Source organism: Hevea brasiliensis, chromosome 15, assembly GCF_030052815.1.
Source record: "Hevea brasiliensis isolate MT/VB/25A 57/8 chromosome 15, ASM3005281v1, whole genome shotgun sequence".
NCBI classification, from domain to species: Eukaryota; Viridiplantae; Streptophyta; class Magnoliopsida; order Malpighiales; family Euphorbiaceae; genus Hevea; species Hevea brasiliensis.
The window spans coordinates 59,887,214-59,906,581 of NC_079507.1; the positions used below are offsets into that span (position 1 = coordinate 59,887,214).

At 36.8% G+C, this 19,368-nt stretch overlaps 2 protein-coding genes and 1 pseudogene across 3 annotated transcripts; 2 read left to right on the top strand and 1 right to left on the bottom strand.

Moving 5' to 3' along the window:
- Nucleotides 1-5,648: 5,648 nt before the first annotated feature.
- On the bottom strand, nt 5,649-10,767 carry LOC110635605 (putative ALA-interacting subunit 2). Of its 2 annotated transcripts, none has more exons than XM_021785010.2 (9): nt 10,483-10,767; nt 9,897-10,084; nt 9,173-9,237; nt 9,009-9,083; nt 8,779-8,895; nt 8,115-8,185; nt 7,397-7,694; nt 6,330-6,619; nt 5,649-5,957 (listed from the first exon to the last, which is right to left on the bottom strand). In XM_021785010.2, the coding sequence occupies exons 2-9, from the start codon at nt 9,976-9,978 to the stop codon at nt 5,903-5,905; spliced, it is 1,053 nt and encodes a 350-aa protein (XP_021640702.2). In that variant the 5' UTR covers nt 9,979-10,084; nt 10,483-10,767; the 3' UTR covers nt 5,649-5,902. The 2 variants fall into 2 exon arrangements, with proteins under 2 accessions (XP_021640702.2, XP_021640703.2); XM_021785011.2 differs by having other exon boundaries at nt 9,897-10,035; nt 10,483-10,613.
- A 69-nt stretch (nt 10,768-10,836) lies between these two features.
- Nucleotides 10,837-12,015, top strand: LOC131174079 (pentatricopeptide repeat-containing protein At2g34400-like; annotated as a pseudogene).
- A 4,840-nt stretch (nt 12,016-16,855) lies between these two features.
- On the top strand, nt 16,856-19,130 carry LOC110645264 (uncharacterized). Its single transcript, XM_058137127.1, has 3 exons — nt 16,856-16,860; nt 17,880-18,259; nt 18,793-19,130. The coding sequence occupies exons 1-3, from the start codon at nt 16,856-16,858 to the stop codon at nt 18,867-18,869; spliced, it is 462 nt and encodes a 153-aa protein (XP_057993110.1). The 3' UTR covers nt 18,870-19,130.
- Nucleotides 19,131-19,368: the final 238 nt, after the last annotated feature.

Genomic DNA, 19,368 nt, shown 5'->3' on the forward strand with positions numbered 1-19,368 from the left:
GTTTAGGAACAATTCAAGTAAGGTCAGAAGAAATAGTGTAGCTCGAACAAAGTGGTGGGAGTTCAAAGGAGTAAAGCAAGTGAAGTTCAAAAACGAGCTTCTCGAGTCCAAAGTATGGAAGCTGGATATGGAGGCAAATGATATGTGGATACAGATGGCATCAAAGATTAGAGAAGTAGCTAGAAAATTACTTGGAGAGTCTAAAGGACATGGACCACCCTCAAAAGAGAGATGGTGGTGGAATGAGGAAGTACAAAAGGCAGTGAAGAGAAAAAGGGAATGGTATAAGAAATTACCTAAATGTGATAATAATGAGGCATATGAACAGTACAAGATAGCAAAGAAAGAGGCAAAAAATGCAGTTAGTCAAGCATGAGCACAAGCCTTTGAAAAGTTATATGAGAAACTTGGAACTAAAGAAGGGGAAAAAGATATTTATAAATTAGCAAGGAGGAGAGAAAGGAAATGTCAAGATCTCAATAAAGTTAGGTGCATTAAGGATAAAGAAGGAAAAGTGTTGATGAAAGATGAGGACATTAAAGAAAGATGGAGGAATTATTTTAATGATCTCTTTAATAATAGTCAAAATGGTAATAGCGTGAATATAGATTATAGAACAATAGAAAAAAATGTGAATTATACTAGAAGGATTAGATCTTTAGAAGTAAAGGAAGCACTTAAGAGAATGAAAGTGAGTAAAGCCTGTGGACCCAATGAAATACCAATTGAAGTGTGGAAGTATTTGGGAGATATGGGAGTAGAATGGTTAACTAAATTATTTAATAAGATTCTAAACTCAAAGAAAATGCCTGATGAATGGAGGAAGAGTATTTTAGTACCTATTTTTAAAAATAAGGGAGACATATAGAGTTGTTCAAACTATAGGGGAATTAAACTCATGAGCCTTACTGTAAAGTTGTGGAAGAGAGTTGTGGAGCATCGACTACGTCATGATACTTCTATCTCTCTCAATCAATTTGGCTTCATGCCCGGTCGTTCTACTATGGAAGCGATCTTTCTCATTAGAAGCTTGATGGAGAAATATAGAGATGTGAAGAAAGATCTACACATGATTTTTATTGATTTGGAGAAGGCTTACGATAGTGTTCCAAGAGAGGTCTTATGGAATGTGTTAGAACAAAAGAGGGTATCTATTAGGTACATACAAGTATTGAAAGATATGTATGAAGGAGCAACTACTATTGTGCGCACAGTGGGAGGGGACACAAGAAATTTTCCGATCTCAATTGGATTACATCAAGGATCAGCCATAAGCCCTTACCTTTTTACATTAGTTTTAGATGAACTGACGAAACATATACAAGAGAGTACTCCTTGGTGCATGATGTTTGCGGATGATATTGTTCTGATAGATGAGACACGAGAAGGAGTCAATAGAAAGCTAAAACTTTGGAGAAGTACTTTAGAGTCAAAGGGTTTTAAGTTAAGTAGAACGAAGACAGAATACATGCATTGCAGGTTCAGTGAAGGCTAAACTGGTGATAGGGAAGAAGTTAGTTTGAATGGAGTGATACTGCCCCAAAATAATCACTTTAAATATCTAGGCTCAGTCCTTCAAGTAGATGGGGAATGTGAGAGGGATGTTAGTCATAGGATTAAAGCCGGATGGTTGAAGTGGAGACGTGCCACGGGAGTTTTATGTGATCGTAAGATTCCCAATAAATTAAAAGGAAAATTTTACTGTACAGCCATACGACTGGCTATGTTATATGGTAGTGAGTGTTGGGAACTGAAAGAGTCGTATGCATCTAAGATAAGAGTTGCAGAGATGAGAATGTTAAGGTGGATGAGTAGCCATATTAGACTAGATAAAGTCCGTAATGAGAGTATTAGAGAAAAGGTGGGAGTTGTGCCAATTGAAGATAAGTTGAGAGAAGGGAGATTGAGGTGGTTTGGTCATGTGAAGCGTAGACATACGGAGACTCCAGTTAGACAAGTAGAGCACATTAGGTTAGAGGATAGAAAGAAAAAAAGGGGTAAACCTAAATTAACTTGGAGGAGAGTAGTACAACATGACCTAGAAGCATTATACATTTATGAGGATTTAACCCAAAATCGTTCAGAGTGGAGAAAGCGAATCCATATAGCCGACCCCAAATTTTTGGGATAAAGGTTTAGTTTAGTTGAGTTGAGTTGTATAAATTTAAGTTAGATTTAGATTTTATAAATCGGGTATTACTTAATATAAATAATTAATTAAATATAAAATATAAATTTTTTTTATAATAATATTTATAAATTTTTATATATTTCATTTTAAATAAAATAAAATTTAATTATTTTATAGAATTATTAAATTATTAAATATAAATTATTAATAAAAAATATTTTTATATAAATTATTAATTAAAATATATAAAATAAATAGATTTAAAATGAGTTTAAATACTTAAAAATAAATTTTAATTAAATTTTAAATAAATTTAAATATTAAAAATATTAGTGGAGTTTAATATTAAAAATACATCAACTCCTTCAGGTTAAATTAGTATTGACATATGATTTCACTGGATATAGTCAAGTGTTACATCTGGACTTAGAAGCAACCTACTCAAATCCTTTTTTATTATTAATTTGCATGACCAGAGATTTCAGATTACTCTTTTTTTTTTCCATCTCACAAAATTATAAAATTCCGACCAACTGAAATGAAACATAAAATATTTGCTAATGCTGAAGATGGAGGTGTCAGTATTGGATTGGACAGATCAAGCCAAGCTTCCAAAAATTCTCCTGATTAAACTTCAATTCGAGATTCCCCAAGGAAGAAGCAATTGGATTTGTGTTCATCGGCCATGCCACAGAAATTGATTTCTCCGCCTGGGGACGGAGTCAGAGAGACCCACCAACCACGCTCTCCCACACCAATTCTCATAGGGCACGCGGTGCTCACTGTTGCCAAGCTAAAGCAAAAAGATGTGACGAATTATAAAAGTACATTTAATGTATTAAAAAATAATATATTATATATTTATATAAAAATAATTATATAATAAAAATAAAATAATAAAATTTATTATTTTATTAATAAAATATATATATATAGAGGATACATCTAATAATTTATCAAAGGTGCTGCATTTCATGCTTAGGTCACCCGTCAACCTCTACTTTCCCGTGATTGGGAGTTCGGACCCTCATCCCTGTCACAGGTGTTTCACATGGATAGATATTGTCCGCTTTGGGCCTCGGCCCGCACGATTTTGTTCCTGGGCTGAGCCTCTGTCCAACCCAAAACGCGTCTACCCAAGCAAGGCCACCCCCTTCATATTAGCCCAGTCACTCCCCCATACTTGGCCGATGTGGGATTGAGTCACCTCTGTGACATCTCCCCCACCCGATCCTGCAACGACCTCGTTGCAGTCCGGCCACCCTGCCTACACCTCCGTGCGCTTGGCGTGAGTCGACCAAGATGGGTCGGCTCTGATACCAAATGTCATAGGTGTCTCACGTGCGTAGATATTGTCCGCTTTGGGCCTCGGCCCGTACGATTTTGTTCCTGGGCCGAGCCTTTGCCCAACCCAAAATGCGTCTACCCAAGCAAGGCCACCTCCTTCATATTAGCCCAGTCACTCCCCCATATTTGGCCGATGTGGGATTGAGTCACCTCTGTGACATCTCCCCCACCCGATCCTGCAACGACCTCGTTGCAGTCCGGCCACCCTGCCTACACCTCTGTGCGCTTGGCGTGAGTCGACCAAGATGGGTCGGCTCTGATACCAACTGTCACGGGGCCACTTCCTAGCTCGGACAGTAGTCCCGTGCGGCGCCTAGATTTCCACCCAATCTAGGCCAGCTTACTCGTATTCAAGGGTCTTTCCCCTTAAAGAGGATTTCCAATATCCTTATAGAAGGTCTCCCACGTATCAAGCCCGATCATCGAGCATTGATATTCCTTGTAGCACGATGTCGCCCTTCATCGTGTACATCCTCAAGCATCCACCGAAAGCCTAGCAACAAGCATCGTCCGACAGTAAGACAATAAGCAACATCCGACCGTATGGCTGAACCCAAAGCCAATATATAATATTTGTTCCCCTATACCGAGTAGCATCATTGGCCCGTATACCGAGCAGCATCGTCGGCCTTATATAGAAACCTCGGGCCTAGGAGAGACGTGCACTACAAGCCCCTCGGCCTTGTAGTGTCCATGAAGCTCATTCTTCATGGAGACACCAAGCTCCCATCTCTCGAGAGCCCGATGCCTGCCGCTTAGTACAATGAGTACGTAGGGAGCTCACTTAGAGTCACGCCTTTGTGCTAGTGACCCCGGGGATGGTGGAGAGCTTGACACCAAATTCGGTAACTAGCTGGGCCCGACCGTGCTCACCAGTGGCCAACTAGTCATACCCCCCTAAAGAGCATTAGGAACATAGTGACCTCTAGCAGGAGGAGACATCAGTATGTCTCACCCATCACACCCCCTCTAGACTTTTCCATATTTATAAAAGTGTCCGCCAAACTTCTCATTCTCATCAATCGTGCCCTTACACCACCGCATAGGCCTACGGCTTGGCTGGGTTGGTCAATCCTTGAGGGATAACGGGCCCAGGAACAAAATAGTGTGGGCCGAGGCCCAAAGCGGACAATATCTACCCACGTGAGACACCCGTGACATTTGGTATCAGAGCCGACCCATCTTGGTCGACTCACGCCAAGCACACGGAGGTGTAGGCAGGGTGGCTGAACTGCAACGAAGGTCGTTGCAGGATCGGGTGGGGGAGATGTCACAGAAGTGACTCAATCCCACATCGGCCAAGTATGGGGGAGTGACTGGGCTAATATGAAGGGGGTGACCTTGCTTGGGTAGACACGTTTTGGGTTGGGCAGAGGCTTGGCTCAGGAACAAAATCGTGCGGGCTGAGGCTCAAAGCGAACAATATCTACCCACATGAGACACCCGTGACAATCCCTTCGAGCTCATCCACAAGCTTTAAAAATAAAAATTAAATAAAAAATAAATTTAAAATTTTAATATATAAATAATTTATTATTTAATCTCTAAATTTTTAATTGCTATTATAATTTTACCTATATACTTTTAAAATTAAATAATTTAATTTTTTATTCATTAAAATCAGATCTATTAAAATTAGAAATCTTTCTATCTAATGTTATCATTAATTTTATTAAAAGGATAAATATATTCTTTGTTCAATTAAAAAAAATTCACTATTTAATCATTAAATTTTAACTAATATTATAACTTGATCTTCATAATTCAAAAATTAAACGATTTAATATATATATTTGATAATTAATGAAATTATTAAAATTTAATTGTTTTTCTTATTAACTATGTTTTTATTCAAATTTTTTCTTAAATTCTTTTTATAGATAAAAAGAATTAATTTAGTAAATAACAACTAATTTTAATAAAAAAAAAATCATGGACTAAATCATTCAATTTCCAAATATAGTGATCAAATCATAATATCGACTAAACTTCAGGCACCAAATAATAAATTTTCTTTAATTGAATAAAGATATATTTATCTTTTCACTTAAACTAACAATAATACTGGATGTAAGACCTCTAATTTTGATAAGAAGCATAAGCGATAAATTAAATTATTTAGTTTCTAAAATACAAAGACCAAATTATAATATCGGTCAAAACTCCAAAATGAAATAGGAAATTTCCCTTAATATATTCATCAAACAAAATAACTTTACAAGTTTCAACATTCACGTAATGTAATTGGGATGTTCATCTAAGATCAGTTTCCTATGAAGAGTACTGTGTACAGTGTAATCAACAAGATGCTTTAATTCTTTTGAATCAAATAACAAAATGAGCTTCACTCCAGAATTTCAAATTTTACACAATCTAGTGAGATCAACAGGAACCGTTTTAACTCGAATTTTGAATGTCACCTTCTCAACTAGAAATTCCTTTTCTGTTCCAGGATAAGTAAGCTGTGTCACCATATGGCCTGCAAATAAAAGTGCCGCAGATACAGACCATAAGAAAATTTTGGCAGGAAAAAAAAGGTCCAAAGAGAGAAGAAGACCATAATAGCACTACTGAAGATTGATGAAATCAGCGTCTGATAATTGATCATAAATTAGAATAATGCATGTGGACGTTCGAATGTTTGGAAACTCCAGAAAACTAACAGTTGCAAACACATTTAAGCAAAGAATTTCTGTAGCATTCTTTAAAATATAAAGGATTTCTTTGGAATAAATCATTTGTAAGAAAATAATTTAATTGAATTCTCACACAATCATACTTATAGGAAGGAAGACCAAATATGAATATGCAGTAATTTGGGAAATTATGATAGGAATAAATTAACTATTACCTTGGGTTTTTCACATGAAGCAATAAGAAAAAGAGAGCAAGGATTATGGCAGAAGAGCCAACAAAGATATAGGCAACACCAAGGAAGTCGTTCTTTCCTCCCAACCAGCTTGACGTTGAAATGACAAGCTTCTTTTTCCCTCCAAAGCTGTATGTATTGTAATTGTTCATCAGGTGAACAAGTATAACATCGTCTGCATCCAAATCTTCTTCAATTCTACCATACAGCTTTCGGAAGCTAGGAAGGGCAGCAGTACGCATCCATACAATAAGATCTTCTTGATCACCTAGCTATTAATATGGACCCACACGAGCCAAAAAGCCCAGGAGAACAACAAAAAGAAGATAAGAACTCAAGTTTTAGCTGAAGAGAATTTTCAAAGAATTGTATCAGACTAGTAGGTGATGGGACTTCATCAAGATGGACCAGAGAAGTTGAACCATGCAAAATCTATGACCTGTTTTCTGCATATCATGTACATACAACACAATAAACTGCACAGTACGCACATTAATGTTGGGCCCAAGAGTAAACAAAGTCCTCCTACATTTTGATATTCAGCTTACTTGTATGATATGCATATGCGGTAGGTGTTCAATTCCCAAATAAGGACAAAAAAAGGCAGTTCCATCAAGTAATGGGTTTAGTAACCATTTCCTCCAGCACCATGACCACCACTCTATCATATATATATATATATATATATATATATATATATATATATATATTCAGCAATTATAATAAGTTATAATCACTCTGGCACATTCCTTTCACTTTTTGGCATCACAATCAACCAAAGGGTACATCCAAGTGTTACAATGTTTTGATAATGCAAACTAATAGTTTCACTTTAGTTTTACAATATGCTATAGATAAAAGGTCAGTTGAAAGTGAAGAAAAATACCCAACTGATAACTGTAGGATAGCTGTTCTGAAGACTATAAATAGAAGAGAAGATAACACTGCAAAATTACTGAGTGAGGCTGATGCATATAAGATGTTACTATTATACTCCAAGTAGTGCTATAAAGCAAGCTAACAAAACGCCAAACTCTGTTAACACTCACAGGGACATTAGGATCTAGCTTTCCACCACCAATCAAGGTCCCACTCTGGAAATTGAAGGGATATACATGCTTCCCAAATTTGTGGTTACGGTCACTTTTCCATGCAATGTTCTTCCTGTTGATCCTCAATTCTGCTGTCCCGCGAATAAATTTGTACGTATCGTTGAACAAACTCCATGCTATCAGCCCACAAGGGACAATAGGAAGACCATTGTTGGACTCTTCAGGTTTACAGGAGCTCGTGTCATTGTACTTTAGTCCATGTAAGAGCTGTTGATCACTTCTACTTTTGACGTACCTGCAAAATATTCAGGAGTTGATCATGCCAAAATTACAGGATGCTGAAACAACAATTTGAGGTTATTAAAACATAGAAATCCATTGACACCAGGTGAAAAAAGCAATTAAGGTTCCAGAAGGTTCCACTATTAAAGCAAAAGTAAACTAAGGTAGAATTATTCATGATAACTGAAGGACAACAACAAGGATCCTCTCAATAGTTACTTTAATAAGTTTTATGGCACTACCAGCTTCCTGCAGAACCTAATGGCTAATGGTGAAAGGCCGCTACTACTGAGTAGCAGTAAGTGAAAAGATCAATATGCATGCCACAGGAATGCAGAACCCAATTAATACTAAAGAAACTAGAGAAAAATTTTGTGCAAAGCAAAGCAGTCTACTCACCACTGCATTAGACATAGAAAGGAAGAACTCTCACCTTCGGTGATTTTGATAGTAATTATCAAGCTGATAATATACGTAGATAGGAGCCTTCATATGCTTATGCACCTACATAGCAATTTACAAACAAAATTACCAAATGTGAACAACAACGCAGACGAGGAACTCAAGAGTGATCTTGATGTCAAATGGGACTTATTTGGCAAATGTCCGATGATGAGAAGCTAAGTAGGGAAATTAAGTAGGCCTTAATAACCTTGTTTTGATTTTCTTCAAACAGGAAATTGCAAAATTTTATTGTTTATGGAAGCAGGAAATTTTTTAATTTCCTGCCATGCTGGAAAGGCTCTCTGCATGTCTTCAGGGTTTTTTTTTTTTTTTAAATTTTTGTTTTAGAGTCTTCATTTGAGTCCTAACCAGCTTAGGATAGCATTAATCCTTTTAGTTTTGTTTGGAGTTCAAATCCTGAAGAAGATTAGGATTAGATTGGAGCCAACAACTACCCAAATTTATAATGCTTATTATTCAGTTTTAAATCGATAAAAATTTCCTGCAAATGTTACTTTTAGATGGTGTGATGCTTATGGAACCTTAGGTGTGATGCCTTGGGAACCTTCACAGATCTCATATGATAACAATGGCTTCAACACATTATAAGAATTTGCACAAAGACAAGTTCACGCCCAAAGAAAAACTGTAACCTTCAAGACAAGGGTGCAATTTTTGGGAACTGAAGTATCCTTGATATATGACACCTTATTGCCTTTAAATGCCTCAGGTACACAATCTGCATCATATCGGTCCACGATTTCAACAACCTAAAAAACCATTTGAATGCTCCGCTTAATCACAGATTTCTTTTCAGTTTTAATGCAATTAAAGGAAATGAAAAGCTTCATGGTAAGTTAATGCAACTAGTCAAGGCATTTACACCACGAGAAGTACGAAGAGTGACAAGCCCAATGGGAATGAAAAAAAAACCCAGCAATAAAAGTGTAGCAATAACCTGCAAAGGGGACAGCCAATCTTGCATGAACAAATGATGATAGTGTATAAAAGAAAGATTCAGATATATATTGTAGCTTTCACACTCACCCATGCTGGTGTTAAGACAGGTTTACAAGCTGGAATATTTTGCTGTTTGAACTTATAAAGAAAATCTGTCAGGCATCATCACAAAAGAGAGTAAGTACTCAAAGAAAGGGATGAGAGTTTGAGAGGGTGAAAAGGACAAGTATTCTAAAAGATCACAACTGAGTTGCAACTGTCTGTATATAAGATTCAGATATCCAACTTTAAGACCTAAAACAGAAAATGAATGAATGATATATTCATTTATGACCATGAAGTTTACATATGCATATTTCCAACACGAATACTACCAGAAAGGTATGGACTGCAACAGGACTCCAACTACACAGATAGGCATGTATTGCAATGGACTGTAACTACACAGACAGGCACTGACTGCATAGGACAGAATTGAGAGTAATTATCACCAGTTCTTTTAAAATAAGAAGAGAATGTTAGCGATAACAGTAAGCACAGAACTAACATGGAACTAGGACATTTATTTTGGCCGAGTTCTTCCTAAGTTGTTCCTTTATTTATTAAAGTAATTTGAGTTGGGACTCCTACATGGTAGAAGTGATCCCCATCACCAAAGTAACAAAGGTTCATTAGGGGGAAAAAACTAAAGAAGAAAGAAAGAGATCAATGCATGCAGAATTGCACATACACATATAACTACAAAAGTTTATAGTTCTGCCCACAAAATTGAGAGTAACAATGTTGGGAAGAAATAAAAAAGACTAATAACCTTCAGATTGCCTAGAATGTATTGGAATTGATCGAACACTTATGGAATCTGATGAGGAACTTTCCCCGCCATCGACATCCATCAATTCCAAACTTCAGCAATAACAACGTGCTCGTATCCAAATCCTTTGAGAGAAATCCTTGATGTCCAACAATAATCAAATAAGAAGTCCACTTTATTTATACAAGCTGCACCATATTAAAAATAAAATAAAAAATAAACAAGGTCACTTTATATGATCATTTAGGCCAAATGCATACGTGTGAATCTAAATCACTCATTAAGCTCAAATGAGCAAAACATCTTAATAGATACTGTTCTGGCATCAAGTAATGAATCATCACGAAAATTTAAAAAAAAAAAATGCCCCAGTTTTCCTTCAAATTACATTTTCTCGGGAACCAAGGGGAGAGAGCAAGAAATAGAAATAGAGAAAGCTCCCCAAAAATAAAGTAGCTTGTATCTAATATCTACGCAGTTTCCTGTAGGCTGGACCAGCCATTGGACTTGACATGAAAAAATGGAGAGAAATTAATGATAATAAATGCTGGAATCAACAGAGATCGAAGCGAGAAAAGATAAGTACCGTGAAGGAAAAACTAATATAAATCGCCGGAAACAAAGATGAGAAGCTGTTGGGGTCTGTGATTTGGAGAAGAAGCGAGGGATTGCCTCGGTCGAGAATTTCGGAATCTGCGTTTCGTACCCTCCATGTCATCCACTTTTTAAAAATAGCATGCCGTTTAGAGAAGATAAAGTTATTATATGGTAAACGATACGTCGTTTATTTTGTTCCTAGGCTGGACGACACCACACTTGTTTCCTCTGTTGATAGAAACAGACAGGGACGATCAAGAACAGAAATAATAGCTCCATATCTATCTATTGAATTTTACAGAAGAACAAAAAGGCTGGATCATTAATTTCCCTCCGGAACAAAATGGAAATAAATTCCAAGGTTGAACAGAAAGGCTCAACCTTCCAAGTTGCTCTCCTCATGAAGCCTCTAACTACCGGGCTTCACGCTCAACGGTCAAGCAACTTTCTTAACGCAATTTTCCCTCTCAAATTCTTACACCAAACCAGGACGTTCATTGTTAACTCTCTGCAAAAAGCCGAAACAACTCCAACTACTTCATCCAAGATTTATCATCCATGGCCTCCTCCAGAACCCCACACTCTCTTCTCAACCGGTTGACTCCTATGCCATAGCTCCAAAAAAAAAATCTTCAATTCTGTCTCCAATCCATCACCCTTTGTATAACACAAATTTAAGAAACTTTGCCACATTTGGAGACAATGTACGCTTTTTTCGTACAAGAAATGGGTTTAAATTCCATGCGCCCTGATGAGGAAACATACTCATTTGTTTTAGGTTCATGTTTGTGCTTGTTGGATGTTGTAAATGGAAAAGCGATTCACGGGCATGTCATAAAATTGGGTTTTGAGTCATTTGATCCGGGGGATACTGCTTGGATGGAGATGTATAGGAGTTTTGGTGATCTTGAGAACGAAAGAAAGTTAATCAATTACTGATTTGGATTATTGGAATTCCTTGATTTTATTAGAGACCTCTAAAAGTGGGAATACGAAGAGAAGTTTTTGTTTTTCTGAAAGAATGAAAATGGAAACCCATCTCTGTTATTGTTGTTAATTTGATTACGTCAATCGTTAAAATGGGCTTCTTTAAGAGCAGGAAGGGCTATTCATTGTGTGATTGTTTTGTGTAGTTTATGAAAAGATTTGTCGATGAATACTGCCCTACTATCAATGTACTCACAGTTGAGGGGTTTAGCTGATGCAGGGTTACTCTTTGAGAAAATGCCTGAGAAGGACTGTGTTGTGTGAAATATTATGATACCTGCATTTTCTCAAAATGGTTATCCTGAGAAATCCATAGATTTGCTTAGGTATTTAGCGAAATCTGGGGTTAGAGCTGATCTGTTACTGCATTGCCTGCTCTTTCCTCCATTAGGCAGTTGAAATCTATTGAATTGGGCAAAGAAATTCATGCTCATCTGATAAGAAATGGGTTTGATTGTCAAGTATCAGTTCATTTTCTCTTGTTGACATGTGCTGTGAATGTGATTGTTTGAACTATGCACAAAAGATTTGTTAGAAGAAAGAATACAAGTAACGAAGAAAAGGATTGTGTATTTGTCTGTGTCTCGTTTACAGAGATATTATATCTATTTATACATGAAAATATGAACTAATTTGGACAAGAATAATAATTGCTATAATTATGCTACACAAATCTCCTATAATCATGCTAATTGCTGTAATTATGCTACATAAATCTCCTATAATCATGCTAATTGCTGTAATTATGCTAACACCCCCTCAAACTCAAGGTGGTAGCACAGGTGCCAACTTGAGTTTGCTTAAGAGATCCTGAAAGCGAGCGGGAGGATGCGTTTTGGTGAATATATCAGCGGTTTGGCTGACAGAGGAGACAGGAATCAAACATATGGTGCCATGAGCAACATGATGACGTACAAAATGACAATCAATTTCGATGTGTTTGGTACGCTCATGAAATACATCATTATGAGAAATCTGTATGGCACTTCTATTATCGCAATGAAGCATTGTAGCAGAAGAATGAGTGACACCCAAATCAGTTAATAACCACCGTAACCAAAGTAATTCAGATGTAGCATCGGCAAGAGCGATATTCGATTCTCGTGCTAGAACGTGCAACAACGGTTGCTTTTTGCTACGCCAAGAGATAAGAGAATTACCCAAGAAGAAACAATAACTGGGTTGTAGAGCGGCGATCCGCCGATCACCACCCAATCAAGATCGAGTAGCGGATAATACTAGGGAGGAGGTAGCGGAAAAGTGCAAACCATGAAAAAGAGTGCCTTTGATATAACGAAGGATTCGAAGTACTGCAGAGAAATGAGTTGAGCGAGGAGCAGACATAAACTGGCTGACCAGATGAACATCATATAAAATATCAGGTCGAGTAACTGTGAGATAAATAAGACTCCCGACAAGCTGTCGATATAAAGTAGGATCATTAAGAGGAGTGCCATCAAGAGGTGTAAGTTTGCAATTGAGCTCCAATGGGGTTAATACTGTTTTGCTATCGGTGATGCCTCGCCGAGAAAGTAAGTCGGATGCATACTTGGCTTGAGATAGATAATAGCCATCGAATTTTGAGAAACTTCAAGACCCAAAAATAGCCGAGAGAACCTGTGTCTTTCATTTCAAAATGTTGATTGAGATAATGTTGTAACTCGAATACGGATGAATCATCTCTGTTATTATCATATCATCAACATAAAGCAACAGAAGAACAATACCACCGCTACCGCGAGTGAATAATGCGTAATCATGTGGACTAGAGAGAAAACCAAGTTGAGCAAGAGTGGAACTAAATTTGGCAAACTGTGCCACAGGAGCTTATTTTAATCCATATAAGGCTCGTCGGAGTTTGCAAACCTTATGAGGAGAATGATAACCAAGTGGAGGATGCATATAAACCTCTTCTGTTAAATCACCATGAAGAAAAGCATTTTTGACATCCATCTGGAAAAGTTTCCATTTACGAACTGCAGCAATAGCTAAGAGACTGCGAATAGATGTTAATCGGGCCACTGGAGCAAAAGTTTCTTCATAGTCGATACCATACTCTTGAGTGTACCCTTTGGCTACTAATTGAGCTTTGTAGTGTTCAATAGTTCCATCAGAACGGGTCTTGATTTTGTAAATCCATTTGCAACCAATAGGGGTCTTGTTTGGTGGAAGATCAACTACATCCCAAGTATGAGTTTTCTCTAAAGCCCAAGTTCGCTACCATAGCTTTGTCGCCAAAGAGGGTCGATTTGCCTCACGATAAGAACGAGGCTCATGAAGGGTTGCAATAGTAGAGTAACAGTGAAAATTAGAAAGATAATGAGGAGTTTCTCTTACACGGGTAGAACGACGAAGAGTAGTGCTAGGAGGAGATGCAGGCGCAGGTACTGGATCAACAACTGGTGCCGATTCAACAGGGGCAGGTGTAGTTGGGCTAATATTGAGCACATCACAATCACTGGATCAGACTTGGAAACAAAACTCTTTGGAGGAGTCAGTGAAAAATAGAGAGTCAGTATTGACAGAGTGATGAAATTTGGAAAGAGAAGAGAACATAGTATTTTCCCAAAAGGTAACATGACGAGAGATGCGTAACTTATTAGAAACAGGATCCCAACAACGATACCCTTTGTGTTCAATAACAAGAAAACAACATAGACGAGCACGGGGTTCTAATTTGGTATGTTCATGAGGTTGTAAAAGAACAAAAGAAACACATCCAAAAGGTTTAAGGATGGAATAGTCAGGAGGTTGTCCAAACAACTTTTCAAAAGGAGATAAATTATGAAAAACCAAGGTAGGAAGACGATTAATAATATAAACAGCATGAAAAGCTGCTTCTCCCCAAAATTTTTCTGGACATGAGGCAGAAAGAAGAAGAGTACATACAGAATCAAGAATATGGCGATGCTTGCGTTCGGCTCGCCCATTCTGTTGAGAGGTGTGAGGACAAGAACGTTGAACAACGGTGCCTTGTTGACTAAGAAACTGAAGTAAAGAAGAATCCCGATATTCCATGGAATTGTCTGTTCGGAGAATTTTAATGTCACAAGAGAACTGAGTTTTAATCATTTTTGCAAATGTGACGTAAATTTGTGATAACTCAGATCGATGTTTCAAAAAATATATCCAAGTAAACCGAGAATAATCATCAATAAATATTACAAAATAACGAAAACTATTTATTGAAGAAATAGGAGAAGGACCCCAAATGTCAGAATGAATTAAACCAAAAGGAGTGTCTGAAGTAGTATTATTATGAGAAAAAGATAATGCAGGTTGTTTTGCAAGCTGACAATTTAAACAATTAAATGACTCAAACTTAGTAGATCCTAATAATCCACGAGAAATTAAAGGTTGAATTTTACTGGTAGAAGCATGACCAAGACGAAGATGCAATTGGTTAATGGATGAATTAGGTATTGTAGCTGAATACAAAAATCTCGAAGGAAGTTTTAAATATGTAAGCTCAAATAATCGACCAACTCTGCGACCCTCCCCAAGAATCATCCCGTTTGTGGATCCTGTGCACTGGACACCATGGTGAGAAAAATAATATTTAGTCCTTTTTCACACAACGACCAATGAAATAAGATTGAGTGCCAAATTAGGGATATAATAGGTGTCAGGGAGATGAAGATTTGAGGTAGACACATGACCAGTATGTGTGATGTTCATTTTAGTACCATTTGCAGTATGGATTGGTGGTAAGGAAGATACAGGTTTTGCAAAGGACAAGAATTTAAGATTAGTGGTCATATGATTACAACATGCAGAGTCAAAAAGCCAATAAGAATTACCCGGAGTGGCAGACATGGCAACAGGAGAATTAGAAGAGATAACCTGTTTGAATAGTGCCTCGAGATCACTCATGGTGATGGCAGTAGAGCCCTCAGTAGCAGCAACAGCAGTGACAGAGGAAGATCCAGGCTTTGAGACATTATTAAATTTAGACTGCCCTCCTTTTGGTCTTGGAGGACGTGTGGGACAATGTTCAAGAATATGACCGTAACCATGACAATATTTGCATTTTATAGTAGGACAATATGCAAAAGCATGACCAATTTGATTACAATTCTTACAAAGTTGATTGCCAGATTTCTGATGTGAGGATCGAGTAGTTGCAAGAGCAGCTTCAAATTGAGGAGTTTTATCCAAACTGAGACGAGTCTCTTCAAAAATAATCTCTTGAATAGCAGTTTCCAATGATGGGAGTGGATTTCGATGTAGCGAGGGCCCGAGCGGCCTCATATTACGATCGAAGAGCCATTAGAACTTGAATGAGATGAAGATGATCTTCACCGATTTTGGCACGAGATATTTGATTCCAAATAGGTTGGACCTGGGCAAGAAAATCATTCACAGATTGACCTGCTTCTTGTTTCAGATTATGAAGAGTAGTCCACAACTGATAATAGTGGGCAAGTCCAATGGTCTGATATCGATTAGCCAAAAAATCCCAGATTTCTTTTACAGAGTCATAATTAGCAAACTGGATGTGGATGGATGAGACAGAGGTATTGCGAAACCAGGTGATGATCTGATGATTTTTACTATCCCAATCCTCAAGACGGTCAGCAAATTTTGCATCAGTTTCATCGTTCTCTCTTGTCAGCGTAGTGATATCTCTGGTAACAATACGCCAAAGCTTACGACCTATCAAAAAACTTTTCATTCCTTGAACCCAAATATTATAGTTGGAACCAGTCAGAACTGTTGCAATAGGTCTTGAAATATCAGATTTCTCCATTGATAACAAGATGAGGAGGAAAAAAAAAATGGTATAATAATAGGTATGAAAGAATGAACCAGAACAGGTTGTAGAGGAGCAGAGAGACCCCAAAAACTAGAAATAAAAGCTTTATGGCTCTGATACCATGTTAGAAGAAAGAATACAAGTAATGAAGAAAAGGATTGTGTATTTGTCTGTGTCTCATTTACAGAGATATTACATCTATTTATACATGAAAATATGAACTAATTTGGACAAGAATAATAATTGCTATAATTATGCTACACAAATCTCCTATAATCATGCTAATTACTGTAATTATGCTACATAAATCTCCTATAATCATTCTAATTGCTGTAATTATGCTAACAAGATTTTTGAATTATTGTCAAATAAGACTGCAATTTCATGGATCTCAATTATTAAGAATATGTAAACAATGATCTGTCTCTTGATGCTTTGCGCTCTTCTTCACGATGAAATTATCACATTTATTAACATCTTGCATGCTTGTGTGCATGTTGGGGCATTAGAATAGGATCACATTGCAAGAGAACTTGATTTTAATGTGGGGTATATATGGACTTGGGCTCTCTAACCTCAATAGCTGGCTTTTTGGTGTGGTTCTCCTAAGTTTGTATTAATGGTGTAAGAGCTGTCAGCTATGACCTTCGGTTGCAAACGTGCGGTGCAGGTGGTGACACCGGAATAGCAGTGTTTGCCTAGGGCTATATTAAACTAGCGCAAAGCCAGCCTGTGTGGGCGCGAGGGCCTATTATTACTGCCTTTTATTGGCATGTGTTTTATGGCTACGGAAGAAATAAATCTGGAATTTTATGCTAGGAATTGTAAAATGGCTGTGAATTTGCTACTCGCTTGATTTGATTTTCCTTTTAACGTGATCAATCATCTTGAACATCTTGAGCTGTTATTTGCTGGGCTCACTAGAGTGTCAGATAATTCCTTGGTACACCCAATTAAGCCTGGTTTCAGAAGGCAAGATTCTTGTTAACTTTGGACTTTTTAGCCTACCAATTCACAGACGAATCTGTATTTTTGTAGCTTCCTTGTCAGTCAGATTTGTATTAATTTTAGAATGTACATAGATTCATCTGATTGGTCATCTTCTTGGTTGTAATACCCTTTCTTTTTTTTCTTTTTTTTTTTTTTGAATTAGATTTGTATTAATTTTAGAATGTACATCCGGGATTCATCTGATTGGTCATTTTCTTGGTTGTAATCCCCTTTCTTTTTTTTCTTTTTTTTTTTTGAATTCAGCTTCATTTCATTTCCTAAATTATCTCTTATAATCTGCAGTGTTACAGCTATGGCTGCATACCAACTTACCAAGGCAAGATGACATCTTTTGTTATTTGCATTTAGATATCCATGCAATCCTTATAGTCCTACGTGATATCTATGCATAAACTATATTGTTTGCTTATTTTATGACCCATCACATGAATACTTCTCTGCTTCTATCCATATTGAAGTTCAACTTTTAGTTTAACATTTTTTCTGTACCTCTAGTCATGCAAAGTAGAATGTGCTTGACATGTATAAGCAAAGCACTAAATGTGAAATGATAATGGATGAACCTTTGGAGTTTGGACCACGAGTATTACTTATGTTTTTGGTAATGGGCTAAGTGAGTTTTTTTTTTTAAGTATTTTTTTTTTGTTTTTGCTTTTTGCTTTTTGCTTTTTGATTGTATCTTCTCTATCTTTTATCATTCATCTTTTGAATTTTGAACAGAATGGACTTCTGTTTGCTGGCGGTGAGAACTGGAATATTACAGCACGGGACATCAACAGTGGCAAAATTGCATACTGCATTGACAATGCGCATTCTGCCCGTGTGAAAGGCATCTTTGTACTTGCTAGGAATGATGGTGCTGCTGATGATACATATTTGTTGGTATCAGCATCATCGGATGGAGTTATACGTGTTTGGGATGTTCGCATGGCTGTGAAGGAGAAGCCAAGTCCATTGGCTGAGTTCAACACAAAATCAAGGCTCACTTGTCTTGCTGGAACTTCTCTTAAATGTGAGTGCTTGTGCTTACGTGATCTATGTTTCCTTCCTGTTGATCACATTCTGTTGTTTATGTGATCTATGTTTCCTTCCAGTTGAACACATTCTGTTGTTTTGCCTAATTGTCTGGTTCTGTTTTTTCCTTCCACTACCCAATGCGCTGTCACCTTTCTTATGATTGGTTAATTTCTTCTAATTTCTTCTCATCTGGTTAGAATTGCTTCCTTTTTTCACTTGCTATCCTAGTAAAAATGATGTACACTTCCATATGGTTGTAGAACGTAATTACATGTTTCTTGGAAGTGGAGTAATTTATTTATTAATGTGTGCTTTTAATTCTTTGGTTAATACATGTTATTGGGATTCTTACAAAAATTTTCGCATGATATTCATTGGCTAGATCAACCATAAAAGTAAACAAATATAACTGTGATGGAATTTTCTCTATGAAAGAGAGGTACCTGTAGAAAAAGAAAGAAGGCCTATTGTTTCTATGTTTCTGTAAATCAGAACTGGTTCTTACCATTTTTCTTTCACTTCATGCAGCTCTTAAACGACCACAGATGGCAAACAGTGTTCCAAAAGAAAAGCGTAATATAGCCATGGAAGGATCACCAGATTAATGAATGCAGAATGAGGAACTTATCTCTAGGTTTTTAACATCAGTATCTCACGATGTCACTCAGAAACAAAGTTCTAATGAAAGTGTGTAATTGGTTGGCTCCAATTGATCCAACAATTCAATTTTGACAACCGGAAAAGCCTGTTGATGTTAAATTCTTTTAGGTGTATGTGTTCTTTGTTAGTGATATACAAAAAGATCTGTTCCATTTAGACATTTTGCTGAAAGTTCTGATATATAAAAGCAAGGAAAATCTTATTTACTCTGGTCGTGACTCGGGAGTTCTTAACAACGGCGGAGCCTGAACATTTTCTGAGGGAAAGCCATGGTATATTTGCCATATTAAATAAAAATTTAGAAATTATGATTCATAATAATATTAATTAATAAATTTAAATTTTATTTACTATAATAATAAAAATTGATATTAAAGAATTTAAGGAATGCATTTTTTTTAATACAAATTTTCTTTCATATTTTAGCTGTATTTGTATAGATAA

What these genes read in the sequence shown, in the direction of transcription:
- LOC110635605 (XM_021785010.2), bottom strand. Translation starts at nt 9,978, where the DNA reads ATGGATGTCGATGGCGGGGAAAGTTCCTCATCAGATTCCATAAGTGTT. An exon ending in CTCTTCGTACTTCTCGTGGT is followed by an intron (nt 8,896 to 9,008) that starts GTAAATGCCTTG and finishes ATGGTTTTTTAG; the next exon opens with GTTGTTGAAATCGTGGACCG. An exon ending in TACTATCAAAATCACCGAAG is followed by an intron (nt 7,695 to 8,114) that starts GTGAGAGTTCTT and finishes AATATTTTGCAG; the next exon opens with GTACGTCAAAAGTAGAAGTG.
- LOC110645264 (XM_058137127.1), top strand. An exon ending in TGCTGGAACTTCTCTTAAAT is followed by an intron (nt 18,260 to 18,792) that starts GTGAGTGCTTGT and finishes CACTTCATGCAG; the next exon opens with CTCTTAAACGACCACAGATG.